Genomic DNA, 18,029 nt, shown 5'->3' on the forward strand with positions numbered 1-18,029 from the left:
CCTTCTCCTCGCTGGGCAGCAGCTTCCTGTCTGCAGAGGAGCCCTGGAGCAGCCAGACTGCCTATCAGGGGTGACTGGGCATGACGGTGGAGGAGCTGCATGAATCTAGTGCATGGCTGTTCTCATGTAGCATCTGACTTACCTGCATTCACTGTGCACCTGCCCGCATGCACACCTGTGCTGAGTGGCCCGTGTGGTTGGGGACCAGGTCCCTGCCCGGCTGGGCTGGAGGAGGCTGCTTTCCAGCTGAGGACCACGCTCCCTGGCCCCCAGGCAGGCAGGGAGGGTTTCTGAGTGCGTGCTCGGAGCTCTGCACCGGGCGGCGTGAGAGGAGGGAAAAGCAGATTAGAAGGCTTGTTTCTTTCGCTCGTGAGCCTGTTAACTTGGTCGGGGTCTGTGATGAATAATTGATCTAATGGAGGCCTCATAAAACTGCTGAGTCAGGGTGCAGCCACCTCGGCTCTGTCAACGGCCTCGGGAGTTCTGAGCACAGCTCCCTCTGCGGATTCTGGTCTGCGCTGTGCTTACCAGGTCCCTCATTAATTACCTACTTGGTGGCACTGAAGGGATGTGACTCGACTGCTACCACTCTGGCCAGAGCTCTTGGATTCCTCTGACAGCTGGGAGAACTTCCTTCCTCCCCAGCCCCATGGTGTTGGCCACATGGTGACCACAGTCCTGAATGAGTGGACCAGGCCATGGGCAGATGTATGGATGAGAGGTCCCACGTTTACCTGTGGGCACCGAGTCTGAGCACCAATAGACACAGGGCCAGGAGATGGTGTCCCTGCTAAATGGAGAGACTGGGCAGTGCGGGGAAGGTCCTGCGAGACAGAGTAAGTCAGGGACAGCTGGCTGCCAGAGTCAAGGGGAGGGTGTGGCTGAGAGCCTGGGGACAGACAGGGGTGGTCTTTGTGGCTTCTCAGCTTCCTCTTTCCAGGCCCTCCCCTGTCTCTCCCCCTGGGGCTCTGAGTCATTGGCTGTGAATGTCATCATGTCCTAGACAAGTTCATTCCCTCAAAAGCTGTCATTATCCAGAGATGGGTTGGAAGAGTCCTGTAAACCCACTCCCGCCTAGGCCTCTGGCTCAGGCTTCCCTCAGCACTCTTCTAGAGGTGTCTGCAGGCACACAGGTGAAAGCCCTCTACCCCCATGCATCCACCCACCACCCAACAAACATGTATTGAATCACTCAGACCAGAAGAAGCCAGAAGGGCTTCACAGGGAGATGGCTTGGGCCCTGAAGGATGAGGTGGAGTTTGCTGAGTGGAGGTCGGCAGGTGGGGATGGTCATTTAAGAAGGGGACAGCAGGTGCAAGGGCCAGGAGGGGCGGGGCAAGGGCCAGGAGGGGCGGGGCCAGCACCCAGGTGGCAAGGGTTCAGCCCTGAGTAACGAGTCCCTGAACGGGTGGGTGGGCAGTCTTCCCCAGGGGTCCTGTCGTGCCACCCAGGACGGTGCCTCCATCCCTGTCACAGTTCCCTCATGGAAACCAGCTGCCAAGTGTGAAGGTGTCTTTCCCCTCACCTGGCTGCCGTTTCTGAGTCTGAGGACACTTCTGTGACAGCGGGGGCCGGGGCCTGCCTGCACTGCACCGAGGCGTGTGCCCCGCACACAGAGCCTGGAGAGGATGGGCGTTGGGGGGGGGGCGGGTAGGACGGGTGTGGGGGGAGCCTGGCACTTACCTTCTCTGCCCGGCCTCCATCCGGCAGCTCTGCGGCGCGGACGTCTGGGAGGACGACCCTGGCTGCCGGCCTCGCGTCTACACGGAGGAGGGCGAGTGCGAGCCAGCCAAGAGCCTCAGCTCCCTCGCCTTCTCAGAACACAATCTGCTGCTTGACTTGCTGGACTCTCTGGGGCCAAAGGCTGCGCCACTGGAAGAAATATATTCTGAGACGGCCATTCTTTCCTTAAAAAAAAGCATATTTTGATGAATTGGAATAATTTGTTAAAGGGAAATCACCATTCTAGAACACTTTTTCCTTTCTTTCCCTTTTTTGTTTTTAAATTACCTTCTAGTCTTAGAATGAGGTTAAAACTGAGTCTGGATTAACTGCTTCGACATTCTCAGACCACACATCTTGAACCAAAGCAAAACAGCAGGTTATGCTTTTTAAAAATTTGATTTGTCAGATTTTCTAGAGAAACTTGAATTGTGTAATTCCTTGCTTCCACCAGTGGCCCAACTCTGAGGGTAAATGAATCCACACATTACCCCAGCGATCTGGGAACAACAGGTAATACTGGGGAAAACAGATTTGGTTAAGTGATTATTTTCATTTTCATTTCATGATCTTGCTTCCATTTAAGTGAAAAGTAAATGGGGCAATGTTTGCTAGAACATCTGTGATCGGTATTGTTAGTTATTAAACACTATCTCCTCCCTTTGCACTTTCTGAGTAGGTAACTAGATAAAATATGTTATCATGAGAAATGATTGTGCTTAAAACTTTATCAGCAGTACATACTTAAAAAACAAATTGACGTAAATTAACTTGCATGTATTATGCAAGTAAAATAATTTAGGAGCCTTTGAATGAATAAATTCTGATTTTTTTTTATCTTTACACAAAACCATAAGCTTTAATTGATTTTTACTTGTCCACTTACTGCTAGTGTAAGTTGTTGGGGAGGGGATGTTCCCTTTAAAACTCTAAAAAATATATGTAACTACCAGGACGTGTGCCCTATATACACATGGTTTGCTTGTCTGAGTAATCGGTAAGAGACTGGTAAGCAAACCTTGAAATGCTAGCAGGACATTTTATGTATACACTGGATATCTGAAAGTCTATGGTAAATGCTAACAAATTTGTATAATTAATGAGCATAGTCTTTTGAGAGTGTCCTCTTGAAGCCTAGGGATAAGTCAGGAGAAACACGTTGGTGTTGAATCAGTGAAATGTTATATTAAACCTAAGTTTTAGCCGACTCAGGGTAAAAACTTCCCCTTTCTTTCTAAAGAAGCTGTGCAAATATTCACTTTAAAGAGATCTCAAGAGTTTTTTGTATGCAGTTACTTCACTCATCACCTAGTGCTTCGTGTAACGGAAAAGGGAAAACCAGCCCCGAAGCACCGGAAGGTCTGAAGCTGGCTCCCTGACGTGCAGAGCTGCTGTGCTGATGCTGGAATGGCTCCAAGGAGAGCCTAGCACGTTTTCTGGGTAACTCAGGCCAACAGTAATTTTTCAGAAAAGTATCCTTTTTGAGTCTGAGTGGTTGGCAAGGATCAGTAGGTGGTCATTAGACCTTCTTGGATCTGAGGCAAAGGACAGAAAACTATGGCTGTGGAGCAGATCTGGCCTACCTTCTTTTTTTGTAAATAAAGTTTTATTGGCACACAGCCGTGGTCACATAGTGCTTAAGGGCCGTCCACGACTGCTTTGTGCTGTCATAGCAGAGCTGCGCAGTCGCGATGGAGACGTATGGCTCACAAAGCCCAACACATTTACTTCCAGGCCTTTTAAAGATAAAAAAAAGTATGTCGACCCCTTGGTTTAAGGCATTATTTTTGGAAACTCCACAGTGCATCAAATGTACCAGGATGGGTTATCCCATGGTGGGTGTCCACCCCCTGTGTTAAGAACAAATACATTGCCATCCAGTTTTGAAAGGTCTTAGAGAAGTTTGTTTCGGCTACGGGTAACCCAGTTCATCTACTGCTGGTCATGAAATCTTGGCAGCTGTTTTTGTGAATTCTTGCATTAGGAGGCTCTCTCCAACTAACTGTTTTCAAAAGTAATAAAGTACTCATGAAAGATTCATGAGTGCCAAATCGAACAATTAGCAAGAACAAAATGTTATTATATGTTGTAGATATTTAATTTGACATCTATTAATTTTGATTTTGCTGTTTCCTTTGTGTATTTTGAAGTCTCTGTATATGTCTTCAGAGGTCTCGGGCCTGGGCGGTGTAGTGGCCAATGCAGACACTCGCCCTGTTGGCACGTTGGTGACGCATGCCTGGCATATGACACTTTGGCCTTTCCCTTTAGATGCCACTCTATGTATTGTCACCTGCCCCAACTGATGTCTGCAGTTGTCATGCATGGATGTCGGCTGTTTCTCCCTACGGGTTCATTCTCAAGTCTGTCTACATGCTTAAATAGGTTTCCATTAGAAACATCAGCACCGGGAGGTCTGGGGAAAAATGTTAGCCTCCAGGGGAATTTATGTATACGCGGGAACTAAAGCAAGTCTTATTAATGGCAACGAAGAAGGCAATAAAACAGAAATAGTAAATACTTTCCCTAGAAAATGTGATTTTATTAAGAACATTAGCCTCCAAATTACTTAGCAATGCGAAGATAGCTGCAGTCTCGTAAGTTAAATATTTATTTTGCATTTCATCAGTTTCGGTTTTTCCATTTGCATTCACAGTCTCATTGGCTTTACGGAGTTTTTCATCAGAGGAGTTTGTTTTGCTTACTGTTATGATTTACTGAGCACAGACGCCATCTTGGTTGCTAGAAGTTTCCCACGTGAAACACTAAGCCAGGAAACCGCATTTTACGTCCCTGTGGAGCAGGCATAGCAACATTGCCCTCAAAGATGACACCGGGCAAAGACTGCAAACCTTGTGTCACCTTTGCCTCCTCCGAAGTGCGTGTGCCAGAGGCCAAACCAACCTTCCATCAGCAAGGCGGAGGAGGAGAGAGAACACTGGAGCTGTAAACTCAGGGGAGACCGGTCCTCTCACTTCTCCCAGCACAAGGACCCTTGTCCTGGAATGTGACATGAGTACAGGGCTGCAGTGATGGCTAATTGCCTCAATATCTGTCATGTGTCCTTCCTTAATAAAAAGAACCCTGAATTTGGGGCCATCCAGAATGGCAGTGACATTTCCCATCCTCCCTTGCAGCCAGGTATGGCCGTGCAACTAAGTTCCGGCCAGTGGAAGGCAGCTTCCTGGATATGTCCTGGGAGGGTGGAGACACAGACATACGTCTTCCCTCTCTCCTCTTTCTACTGGCTGGAATGAGAATATGATGGCTGGCATGGGGGCAGCCATCCTGGACGTTGCCACTGGAGCTGACACGTGGTGCACCAGCAGGATAGAAGGGGTGGAGGTTTCTGGCACCAGGGAACCTGCCTGGACCCAGTCCTGGACCACCTTACTCTTGGCTCAAACTGAATTAAGTATGTCTCATTCAAGCCACTGCAATTTTGGATTTTCTGTCATTCACGGCCAAAACTACTCTTAACTGATACAAAATAAGGACCCAGAGGAGCGGGCTGCAGGTAGCAGAAATGGAACTTGGGGCACTGGCTTATCTATGATGCAGTCATGGGGCAGGGATGGTGTGGGCTGGAGGACAGGCGACCCGCATCGTGCAGAAACAAAGCATCTGATAACAGCTGTCCTCTGTTGTGTTTTGAGATGCAGCCCTTGTTCTGAACAAGGATTGAGGGAGGAAGTGGGAGGAGAAACCTGTAATGTAGAGACGCATGAGCTACTTGTCGCTGCCTTTAGCAAAGTCCCACAGGAGAGAGGGACAGGCTCCTGCTGGCCAGGACCGGGGCGGAACGGAGGAAAGGCCGTCTGCCCGCAGCCTGCCATCTACGCTGACCGGGAGCTGGGTGATGTGGAGCCTTGCGGGGCTGAGAGAAGCAGCCGCTGCATCTCTCAGATGACATCAGTCGTTGGAAAGATTTTGTGAAAAGCAGGGCACTTAGTGGAAAATAGAACCAGTGCCTCGTCCTGCCAATCTGTGAGCCTTGTGGCCAAAGTCCTTTGCAGGGTGTTACCTTCCCGCCAGGGCCGGTGGCTTCAGGCAGCTCAAGGCGGGCGGGCGCCGTTGTGCTGAGAGACAGGAGGCTTCAGCCGAGCGTGGAGGCCGACAAGGAAAGACCAGGTCCTCCCCAGGCAAAAATGACACTTCCCGGCCCACCTGGAACTGGCTGTGACCAGGGGAGCCCGTCCGCCAGCGGGACCCACGCGGCGGAGCGGAAGCATATGCTCCTTAAGGGGAGCAGGGGCGCCTCTTTCCAGCCCCTCCCTCTCCCTGCAGGCTGGGTCGTGGCTGCAGAGGGGGGCTAGTGGGGACACTTGGGAATGGAGGCTTCCCACGCGGACAGTGTGCCAGAAGGAGCCTCATCCCGCGCCCCGGAGGCCGTGAGAGCCTGGATCACTACACTTTTACAAGACAGAAACATACGGTTGTCTCTATTTATTGGGGGTTTGTGTTCTGTCATTCTCAGCCAAACTTAGTACTAATTAACTCAAGTTATATAACCAAAAAATCCCCAATAAATAGAAAAAACATGCACAGAGCAAAAATGTCTGTTATGCATCAGAGTAATTACCTTGTTTAGTTAATTTTATTCCTTGATCAGATTTTTTTCCCGTTATGTTCAAACAAACATTTGTGCGTGCCCTTCCCCAGGCTGCATGATGGCTTAATACAGTTCTTTCAAATCCTTTTCCAAAATGGCTGTCACTACCCAACGGCAGATCCATTTAAACAGCCTTTTCTCTGGCCACACAGTATCCTTTCAAGCTTGGATTTGATTTTTGGAAGCTGCTGGGTAAGCAGGTGAGGGATCAGCCTGAACAGGAACACTGTGGGAGTAGGGGTGAGGGTGGGGAGACGGGGTCGAAGACGGGACCTAGAACCATAAAACGTTCAAGCCCGTGGGCATCACTGGGCAGCCGGGCCAGGTGAGCTGGCTGTGCTCAGTTGGCATCCTGCATTCCCAGTATGTCTATTTAAAAACAATCGGTTTTATTCTTTAGCTGTTGCCTTGCGACATTCAAAACCAGGCCCCTGGGATTCTGTGGCTGAGTGAGTTCACATACCTGGGAAGGTGGTGTTACCAGGATGTTTGTTCTAGCCGAGAGTCATCTCTCCAGGATGCTAAGTCAGGCAGTTGAGAAAATCCATACATATCTGAATTCATGAAGGAGGCCTTCACCAGGGAAGGTCGGCGAGCAGTTCCCAGGTTTTAGGAACGATGTCCCCGAGGTCCACTGTTCCCTGGTCTCCAGGAACTACGGTCTCCATTTTAATGAGTCATTTACATCATTTACTACTGGAGGGAGAAAAAGGGAGAATGATTTTATTGTTACTCTTGTTCACACAGTCCAAACAAACCGCCTCCGACAGGGCAAATTCGCTATATATTTTCCAGTCCCTGCAGGGGAGAAGCCCACTTTAATGAAGCTGAGATCAGCAGCCACTGAGAACTCAAGGAGGCTGTAGTTTAAAGGCTCATTCCATAGGCCAGTGGTTCCAACCAGGGCGATTCTGCCCCCAGGGACACTGGGTGATGTCTGGGGACATTCTGGTTGTTGCAGCCGGGGCGGGGGGTGCTCCGGGCACAGAGTGGCGGGAGGCCGGGGATGCTGCCGTCATCCACGGTGCACAGGCTGGTCCCACAACAGGGAACGACCCAGCCCAGGGGGCCAGTAGCGCCGAGGTTACAAACCCTGCCGTAGACCTAGGCGTTCACATTGTTCAGCTGGCAAGAAGCGAGTGACCTCTGTTTTGAAAGAACCTCCTCTCTCAGATAGGCTGAGAGACATACTATAAAGCAGTGGAATAAACTGTGTGAGGAGGGGACTAACCCTGGGCCAGGGCTCCCGCCGTCCCACCACTTACCCTGGGTTGACACTGTCCAGTCATCAAAGCACTCTTAAGCCACTGCTCACAGGGACTGAAAACAGAATAAAGGTAATTAGACAGGCATTGCTTGCCCCTGACCAAAATGAACCTGGAGTAGGCGGGACAAATACGTCCAATGCCTTCACCCCAGCAAAATGAACTCATAGTGCTAAACACTACGTTTAGCAGGAAGTCTGTGTGGAATATTCAGCGCCTGCAGAGCCCAGAGTTGGGCTCAGGACCTCCATGGGACATGTGGCCTGAAAAGGGGTCCACCTCACGGCTGTGTGGGGCTCTGCCCCCTCCTTCCTGGGGGCTCCCCCAGTCTGGCCATCAGCATCTGCTTGTGAAATTGAGGGTTTACTTTGATGGGTGGTTTTCCTGCCTGAGTCCCTAGAGACTCAGCATTTCAGGGACATCACTGGGACCCAGAACCCCCTGTGGCAGAGGAACTTTGGTCTGTCGGTATTGTAGGTATTTGTCTGTCTGTCTGTCTTCCCCCTTCTTCTGGGAAAACACATTTGGGAATTCCTTTGGGCAGCTCCCCGTCTCTTCATCCCCTGCTCACGTGGGCTCTAGGGGTGGGGCATGAATGACCTAAGCTGGTCAGCGCAGCCCAGCCCCTCGGCCACCATAACTGGCTCAGAGGTGAGCATGGCACCCCGTCGAAGCCAGTGAGGGCCAGGCCCAGGAGTTCTACTCAAGTCTTTGGGCAGCGCTGGAGCCTGAGTGGGTGTTAAGTGCGCCGGGACAGTTGCAGCCACTTTGCAAACACGAGGGGAAGCTGCAGGGCTGTAGGGCGGGGGCACCATGTGTAGGCAGCGTGGAGGGGCTGAGGTGAGGGAAGGGCAGAGGCTGGCTCCTCATAACCCCGTTTAGGTCCCGCACCAACTTGTGGTGACGCAGGTCACCTTGGACAATTACTTGAACCAACAAACTTAACTTTGTGCTTGATTCAGGTTTTTAGAAACCAGCCTGAGTAAAAAAATTCCCTTTAATGAAATGACTTGCTTCGAATTTTTAACTGGGAGTCAAACTTTCCCATAGACCCTTCCCTGTGGGCTGCTCCCCCTGCTTCGGGTGGCTTAAAGGGACTGCGGTGATGAGATGGGCCACAGCTGGACAGGGGCTGTGGCAGAATTTTATGAGGAAATGATGAAACCAAGACTAGCATAACCTCGGAAATGGAAACACCGGGTGTTGACCCAGGCACTTCCTTTCAAGAAAGTTCTTTATTGCCATCAAGATTTGAGCCTCTGTATTTGTGCACGTAATAGATTTCTCCTCCTTGAAAGATTCAATTATGGATTCAGGCATCCCAGATTTGATACTTGAGAGTTAATTGAATTTAATAAATTATTTGTAAAAACTTCCCCAGGTTCATCAGATGAAAGGAGGGTAATATTCATGAAATTCTGTTTGTAATTTCACAGCAGTTGATATTCTTCTGTTGCACTTTTTGAGCAGCCTTATGAGATGTGGAAGGTTCAGTGGAAGGAAGGCTGAGGGAGAGCAGGAAGGGGCCAGGTGAGAGGGCTGCATCGCTCCTGCCCTTGCTCCGCACTTCTCTGGCTGTCTGTCCTGGGGCCGGTGGGCAAGAACCGTCTTTGTATTTCCACTTTCTGGATTTGTTTTTTGAAGTTTTCATCCTCCTACTTTGGAAGCATATTGATTTAATCCATCATGTGATTTGTAAATCAAGACCCCAAGGGGCAGCTGTCAGCTTCTCTTAGCTTTAACAGCAGTGGTGACACTGAGTGTGAGACTTGACTCATTCTGTGAGTCAGGTTTTAATATGGAACAAACACTGAGTTGTTCCTCAAAAGCCAAACAGGCTAAGAATAATAATAAAAAAAAATGTAACAGTAGGTACAATTCAATAACTATAATGATTAAAATGCCACCTGAGCTTTGCAATGAATGGGGGAAGTTGGAGTGAGAAATTAACCCTGAAATTAATCTCTATGTTAGTCAGGGAAGTTCACGTAAGCAGCTTTAACAGATAAATCCACAAATCCCCTTAATCCAGCAAAGGTTTATCTCTCATGCAGGCAAAGGCCAGCAACTGTACAATCTGGACCTCCAAGCTTGCTGTGGCACAATCCCAGTGGCTCTTAAATTCTGTTGTCCAGAACTGGTCCCATGGCCACAATCTCTGTCCAAGGGAGGCTGGGAGGTGGAGAGGATTTCAACATGGGTATCGAAAGCGCACTGCCTCTCCACCACCAGGAGATGGATTTCTACTCTTGTGTTTGTTAGTCAGAAGCTAAACCTGAGGCTCTGATTTAGATGGTGGAATTATGGGGAATGTCAACGTAGCCCTAACATTGCATCATGCTTCCAACAACCCTGGTGTCCCACAGAGGATCAAAACACGGTGTATTTAAGACATAACGTGGGTGTTTAGAGCATCTGCCGTGGTTTGCGAGGAAGCCAGGGCTGGGCATCAGCTCCGTCCTTCACCTCCTATGTGATCCTGATAACGTTTATTCAACAATTTGAGCCTCTGTTGCTTGGTCTGTAAAGTGAGAAAAGCATTAATTCTTCTCTTACAGGTTTTCAGAAGATCATTGATATCACCATCAGCAGCATTATTATCACCATCATAATCATCACCATCACCACCATCATCATCACCACCATAATCATCACCGTCATTATCAACAGTACGAACAAAGGTGGCTTTTTAGCATCCTAAACAGATTAACCATTATTTGGACACTACATTCCCAGGGAACAGTCTCTAAATGCTAACTTCCACCCCCTGTTGCCATGGCTTCAGAGAGAACTTCACTGTAAGTTTAAGCAGTGGTGCATAAGGTGTGAGGGTAATGGGAAAGTGCGACTGGACCTGGGGACTTTGCATCTGGGGAAACTTCTACAGATTCTCTGTGGTCATTCAGCCGCTGAGCACTGTCCCAGTGAAGGCAACAGGCTGGTTCCAGAACAATCACACTGAACACTTGCACACATCCAGGTTCTAGATCTGACTTAGGAGGTCTGGCTCTGGTCTGGAAACCTGCATTTTAAGTAAGATTTTCAGTGGCTCTTAAACAGTTGTGGATTATTGTTTAAGTTCAGTCTGTACACAGACTACATCCACTCATGTACTCAACAAATATTTACTGAGCACTGATTAAGTGCCAGGCTTCTGTTAAACACTTGCCTACATTATTTAATTCTCACATTCTGCTATCACTCTCATTTTGTAGACGAGGGAGGGAGGCTTGGGGAAAACAAACGAGTAACTTCCCCAAGGCCACACAGCTAGGAAGTGAACACAGTGGGGTTTGAGTCCAGAGCTCACCCTCCTTATTTGCAAAAAAGGCTCTTTTCCAGGAGCCAACAGAGTGAAACAGGCAGTCAAAACTGTCAGGCCACCTCAGGGCTAAGGAGAACGTAGGCGAGGGGCATGTGTCTATTCTGGGAGGTTAGGGCCTTGGAAGTGGCTTCCTGGAGGAGGTGTCAATTATCCAGGTGGGCCGCTGGGGGGTGTGTGTAGGGGAGGGGAGGAGAACACAGCAGAAGAAACAACACGTGCAAGGTCTGGCAATAAATAACTCTCCTGCGTGAGCTGTGGGGACCGCAGCGTAGGCGCGTTTCGGAGTGTGACTTCCTCTCCACTGGCTTCATCACTGCTTATCAGAGGCGCACAGAAGAGTTTGTTTCTCTTTCTACAAATTGTAATAGATGCTCCTTTAAAGCATATTAGAAGAAAAGAATAACTAGCAAGTCAAACCCATGATGGCATACCTGGTAGTTCTTGGGACGCAGCTAAAGTCAACACACAGGTTAAGAAAGAGCATCAGTGTAAGTGACGTGACAGAGCACACGAGGGACGGCGGAAACGAAGGTGGAAAGCCTGGGGGACCTGACGATTCGGGGTCCCGGCCGGACGGTCTCTGTCCATCCAGCTTAGAGGCTCTGCCCTTGAAGGTCTGTCTGAGTGTGAGCGGCTCTCCTTGTCAACAACGTCACATCTTCCTCGTGGCGCAACGGCGTCCCCCTGCTGCTGCTAACCATGAAGAGATGATGTGCTACACACATTAGGACCTGCAGGGCCAAACTCTGTCCTCAGGCTGGTCAGGAAGAGCTTTGCGCTCTAGGGGGAGGGTCAGGAGGGGAGCTATGCAAGTTCTAAGGTCAGTCGTCATGGGAACCAGCCCAGAGCGGGGACCACTGTTCAAGAATGTTCACTGGCCCCACCCTGATCAGAGCCTCAGGGCCATGGCCACCAGGAGAGTGGCTAAAAATACCTTGGTCCTGGGCCAAGGGCTTACATTTAGAAAACTGCTCTCCAGACGCAGCCCCTGCGAGAGCCGATGTAACACGGGCAGCAGGCAGGCCGCCCGGCTGCAAAGGTCAGCCAGCCCAGGGGGCAGCTCACAGTCTGAGCTCCTGCCAGGATGGCCTTAGGGCTCAGGCTCAAATAAAATGCCACTTTCAACCCCTTTGCTCAAGAGATTTTAGAGCCGTGCAACCGAGCCCTCTCTCTGCTTACTGCCTTAACAGCAAGACCAGGCTGCGTGAGTCAGCAGATGAACACCTTGCATGGAAGGGGCAGGGCTTTTAGCCGACGGCCTTGGAACCCCTCCCGCACCATCTCTGGGAAGCTCCACCTCAAATCACTGCAAGACACAAGAAGCTGAACTCACAGGAGCTTGGACGCCCGTCCTGCTGTCACGTCCCGGCCTCGGAGGAGGGACTGAAGAGAGCAGAAAATGAATCACTTCATGTGGGGAGGGGCCCTAGGCAGGAGTTCCGTCCAAGTCTTCCTTCCGAGCAGCCTGGTGCATGGGGTGGGGAGCTGATGAATGCCAAAACTATAAACAAGGAAGACGCTTGCCTGAGAAATCACACAAATATGCAGGACTGTTTTGTAACTGATTTACGTGCACAAGTCCTGTCTCTTCAAGCAGACACAGTTTCTGGGGGCAGAACCGTGTGGAGCGTCCCTTTAATGGTTTTATTCACGACAGCTGCTTTAATTGAGCCCTTAATCTGTGCCAAGCACACAGCGCTTCTCCATGCACCACTGGGATCAATCCTCACGGAAGTGCAGCCGGCTGGGCCGGCGCTGCCTCTGCTCACCAAGACCCCGTGCGGGTTCTGCTCACGCTCCACAGCTGTCAGAGGGGCGTGAGGATCCGGCCTCGGGTCCTCGGACACTCTGCTAACCTGCCTGGGCTGACGCTCCCAGGGACGGGCAGGCAGGTAGCCCTTGCTCAGTGGACTGAGTGATCTTGTGGCCCCAGGTCTCTGGGCCATGATTAATAAGGCCATGGTTATTTTTGAAGGTAGGATTTGGTCAGGATCCTGAGGCTGAAATAGAAGCCACACTTTTGATCCCCTGTGGGGTATTATCCAGGGCTCCTGGTGACCTTTGTCCTGGATCAGAAGCCTCTGACGCAGACCAGAGCAGCGGTTCTCAAAGTGGGGTGCCCTGGCCCAGCAGCAGCGTTACCTGGGAGCTCGTTAAAGTGCATGTTCTCAGAATCAGAAACTGGGCTGGGGCCGGTGCTGCGCATATCAACAAGCCCTCCCGGGGGCTCTGATGCTCAGAAGTCTGAGAACTACAGCCCCAGGAGGTGACAGGTTCCCTCACTGCCTTGGCTGTAGCCCCTGAGCCCTGCTGTGCCGACAGTCAGGGTGGAGGTGAGCCCAAGCAGGGGGCTCCAGATGGTGAGCTGTCCCTCGTGGGGAGGGCTGGGCTGGGGGCTGCTGTCAGGTCCCTGGTATGTGTGTGGCGCTGGCCCCGCTGGGCTGGCGTTTCAGGACAGGGCCCCAGGGACGGGTGATGGAGTTACAGCCACTGAAAGCATGCTTCTCTCCAGGTGGCTCCAAGGTCGCGAGACCTGCTCGTGGGGCTTTCCCCTTCCAGGCCATAAGTGGAACAGAAAATCTGGGGATGCCACCGTGCCTCAGGCTTCTGCCTCCCCAGCATTTCACATGCAAAGAGAAATCTGAGCTTAAGGTGAAATGCTAGACTCTGCTTTGGACTTTGTTTCCACCGTGAAGATAGATTGTCCCAATAACCACATTTCAGCTCCGGATGAAATACCCAGTGACTCAGGATGTGCGTTCGTTTGCAAAGTTTACTCGCCCAATAAATCATTCTTTGGCAGAGATGCCGTTAACTAATAATTCACAGTGGTAACCTTCAATCAACTGTGATTAAAGAACTTCTGCTGAATGGCAGGGGGATAACACGCTTTTCTAAATGCCAGCAGCAAAATCTGCTTACGCCATCCATCTTCGCTTTGATAAACTGCCCTTAACTAATAATTCCAGATGGAAGGATTTTAAATCAAGCATAGGGGCTGGCAGGAGAAGCACAAACTCTCAATAACTGTGAAGACAATTTTATTGCAAACTGTCTTCAGATGGGCGATATTCATTTAGGTTCTAAAGAGCAGGTGACAGTCCAGCGTTTTCCGAGGAACCTTACAGAATGTGGGCAATTCACACCCGCTGCATAGGAGTTCAGCTGTGAGGTGCAGATTTCACACGTTGTGTCCTTGGACGAAGACCAGGTTCTGGGCGTGCCCCTCCAGCCTGTCTCTCCCACTCTGTCTGGAATCCTATCTCCCAGTCACGCTGAGATTTCCTGGCTCCCTCCTCTTTGGCCTGCGGATGCCAGCTGGGATGGCCTTGGCCAGCATCCAGGTCCAGCTCATGTTTCTCCTCTGGCCCCCAGGACTCCGTACAGCGCCCCCTTGCGTGGCACGAGGGAAGTGCACCTCCTCCTGGCTGGTCTGCCTCCCCCCGCCCGCGGCAGGCAAGCCTCGGGGAGCAAGTGCCGAGTCTTACCCTCTCCTGCAGCCTTTCACTCCACGGGGCCTGGCACGAGGGGGGCGCTTCACTGGCGCGTGCCGTGCTAACAGCTGAGGGGACAGAGCCCCTTGCCGGTTCACTAAGGACAGATGTCTGCCCAATAAATCAGACGGTCACGGTGGAGGGAACCTAAGCCACCAGGGGCCAGAATCACGTGGGGCGCTTGTTAACACGCCGACGCCGGGGCCCCACCTCCAGAGGCTCATTCAGCAGGTCTGGGCTGGGGCCCTGGGAACCTGCACTTTCAATTGCCTGCCAAAACCTGAGGCCTTCCGCCCTAACCTTCCCTCTTTGCCTCTAAAAGCCAGGCCTGCAGCCTTTGAGCCACATGCTCATTTTCTAACAAGGATATTGGTGACACGGGTCTGTGTCCCTTGAACACGCACGAATGAATGGTAGGAAGTGTAACGGGGAGCTGCGGAGGTCCAGATGGCCAAGGGAGACCGACTGAGGATGAACTGTTGTGAAACCACACGTTCACCGGCCCGTTCAGCGCGTACTTACTGAGCATCTGCACAAGCGCCAGGCAGGGGCCGGGGCTAGGGAAGACGCGGACAGCAGGCCCAGCCCAGCAGCAGGGAGCCCGCAGTCTGCGGAAGGTGACGGCGGTGAAGCCCTCATGTCCCGTAGGTGGGGGGTGGGGAGTGGCGTCCGCACTGCTGGGGTCTCCAGCTGCATGTGCTTCCTGCCCAGGGCAGGCGAGCATCTCCTTGTCCAGGCTACATTGCAGAGGACCGCGGTCAGAACACTGTGGGGTGGGATTCCAGCATCAGGATGTTTCAAATCCCCTCAAGTGATTCCAGTGTAGCCAGCACTGGACTGGAGGCAGTGGGCACACACTGAGGTGCTGGGGGAAGTGGCTCAAGGAAGGAGGGGGGCAGGAAGGGCACTTTTGCAAAAGCAGCTCTGAGTTCTCAAAAGGAAGACCCAGAACCGCAGAACGGTGGCCATGCAATGGTAGGTGTACTGGGCGCCTGGTATGTGAGGGGCTGACGGGGCTGCGCTGCTGTCAGAGCACACAGCTGATTCTGAAGAGCTCACGTACGTCAAAGAAGGGAGGAGACTCCATCAGTAGCTTTTTTCCAGCCACATGTTGAAATGATACATTTGAGATAAATCGCTGGGTATATTGGGATAAACAAGGCCTATTTTAAAATCAATTTCGTTATTTCCCCCTTTTTAGAATGTGGCTATTAGAAACAAGATTTGGGGTGTAGTAAAATACACAGCTATCAGAAAATTCTAAATTACGGGGCTCACATTACATTCCTTAAAGCCTAGGCCAGAGCTGCTAAGATGCTTATGCCCCACGGTCCCTGCACCAGCAGCGTCCGCGTGACCTGGGGAATCGCTAGTAACGCACATCTTAGGCCCCGCACACACTGAACTGGGGGTTCTGGGAGTGGGGCCCAGGAAGCAGCATTCTGACAAGCCCTCCCGGTGATCCTGATGCACACTGAAGATAGGGAGCCTTCCGAGAAAGAACCCTCCGCCACGTCCTCCGCCGGCCTCTTGTCTGTAGAAAAACTGTAGCCAAAGAATACATTTACTCGGAGAAGCGGGAAAACGCGGAGACAAAGGACAACAGTCAAGACAAAATAATAGTTTAGCCACAAAACAAAGTCAAGGACCTTGACTTCCTCTTCCAGGGCTACAGATAATCTTCCGAGCCATATCCTTTGAGCCATTCTGCAGATACCTAAACCCCACCAGGTGGAAGAAGTTAACCACACAATGACCAGACTGCAGCCACGACATAAGCTCCTGCGTCTTGCACAATTCCAAGAACTGGCCTCAAGAAAATGGGAACAAACTGACCTTGGAGCAGATTAAATGTACTTAATACAATCAAGATGCTGATCAGATCACCACATGACCAATTTCAAGATGACTGTCAGAGCTCACTGTTGTGTTCTGAACATAGCACCCCCCTGCCGCAACCTGTGCACCCCTGAGACACCTTTTAAAACTTCTTGTCCCCTGATCAGCAATGGGGAGTTGGTTCTTTGGGACATGAGTCCACCTTCTCCTCAGGATTACCAGCTTCCTCAATAAAATTATCTTTCCTTTTTATCCAGCAAGTGTCTCTCAGTAGTAGATTCATGAGTGACAAGTGGCTGAACCTGAGTTTGTTGACACCAGGAGGGGGTTGGGGCAGTGCAGTAACAGGTGCTGGAGAACACCATTATTTCACGTTTGTGACTAAATGAATGACCCCCCCAGCAAGCTGGTCTTGCATCTGGGGCAGAGCCTGGATGGAAGCAGACGTCTGATTTCCTTCCCCGGAAGTACAGCTTCTGTGACTTTGCAGGGGGATGAGTGTACACCCTCCACTCTGGGGAACCCTTCTCCTCCAGGGCAAGGACAGGACAGCTTACTGTGTTTAATCCCAGGAATTACTGTTTCGAGCTTTCTCTTCCTGCAATGGTGACGTGGTTATTTAGAGGTTATAATGTGGCGGGACAAGGACCCACAGTTCACCCAGCCACCCAGCCACATCCTCTGTGTTGAAAGCATAACAAGATACTTAAGTTTTATCTCTACCGTGGGGACAGACTTCAAAGTCACGTCTGAGTATCACAAGAGAAAAGAAACAAACTTCCTCTACTGGTTTCTGAAGAGGTCCCACCAAGCCCACAAGGTTCTACACACCAAGGGGAAAGCGGTTTTAAAGTTTAGCACATTTTGAATATCTGCCAAGAAAGACAAGCTAGGAGATGACGGATTTGTGACCAAGATTAAGAGGATTAGCAGCTTCTTGGGCAGCCTCCCAATAAAAGGCTGGCCTGAGGTCGTCCGAACTGTCCCAGTGTGGAAGTGGAGATCCACAGTGACCTGCTCGGAGAGTGTAACAAGACCAGGAGAAGGTCCTGCTTAAAAACTGCATGTAATCCATGCTGGCTGCACTAGGAGGTGGAAGGAAAATCCACTGCCTGAGAAAGCTCTTTGTTGGACTTATTTGTCGCAAGAGACAAAGTACAGGGTGTTGTATGGAATGGGGACATCTTGGCAAAGAAAGCCAAGTTATTCTGCATAATAAGGTAAATGTGAGTCCCTCATGTCCTAGTTAGAGACGTTTTTCACTCCCTGGGCTGGAAATGTTCCCCATTGTAGTTTACACTCCCTGGTCCTCCGAGCAGTGGCTCCTGAATGCCATTCTTTTGGGGAGGCCTGAGAGAGAGATGTGGAGCAGGGCGTGGGGTACCAGGGAAGCAGGGGGGAACTGGGAAAACTGGACCCTGTGTGCGTGTGTGGGGGTAAGGAGAGAGCTCCTGCGATAGCATGAGGCTGGCCCCCTGTGCTCGTCTCATCTGAAGTCTGGTTTTCGGTGGTTTTCTGTCCGGTGGTACCATTTGCCTCTGTCATACTCCTCCCACTTCAAACCAGCGTGCAATTTTATGCCAACTAACTCTGCGTGAGCCTTGCAGGCTGGTGTAGTGGGGAGAGCAGAAGAGGCCATATTCAAGTTTGGGGCAACACAGAGCAGTGTGTGGGCCCCAGCCACAGCAGAGACACTGGGGGTCCTGGACAAAAGCAAGAGGAAAGGTCAGGTGACCTTCAGAAGGTATAAGCCCCCCCCCCCCCCCCAATTT

General features: G+C 51.0%; 1 protein-coding gene and 1 long non-coding RNA gene across 2 annotated transcripts in view; one reads left to right on the forward strand and one right to left on the reverse strand.

Moving 5' to 3' along the window:
• CDH26 (cadherin 26) overlaps nt 1–4,711 on the forward strand; it is a gene marked incomplete at its 5' end in the record, with an annotated part of 34,969 nt that extends 30,258 nt beyond the window's left edge. The window contains one exon of the mRNA XM_074347905.1: nt 1,672–4,711. Within this exon, the coding sequence (XP_074204006.1) occupies nt 1,672–1,929 (258 nt within the window). The remainder of the gene's footprint in view (nt 1–1,671) is intronic.
• Nucleotides 4,712–7,605: 2,894 nt separating this feature from the next.
• Nucleotides 7,606–12,558, reverse strand: LOC123617899 (uncharacterized). Its single transcript, XR_006726178.2, has 3 exons — nt 12,258–12,558; nt 11,356–11,617; nt 7,606–10,120 (listed from the first exon to the last, which is right to left on the reverse strand). It is a non-coding gene; the product is annotated as an uncharacterized LOC123617899 (long non-coding RNA).
• Between the last annotated feature and the right edge of the window lie 5,471 nt (nt 12,559–18,029).

This window comes from Camelus bactrianus, chromosome 19 (genome assembly GCF_048773025.1).
Source record: "Camelus bactrianus isolate YW-2024 breed Bactrian camel chromosome 19, ASM4877302v1, whole genome shotgun sequence".
Lineage (NCBI taxonomy): Eukaryota > Metazoa > Chordata > Mammalia > Artiodactyla > Camelidae > Camelus > Camelus bactrianus.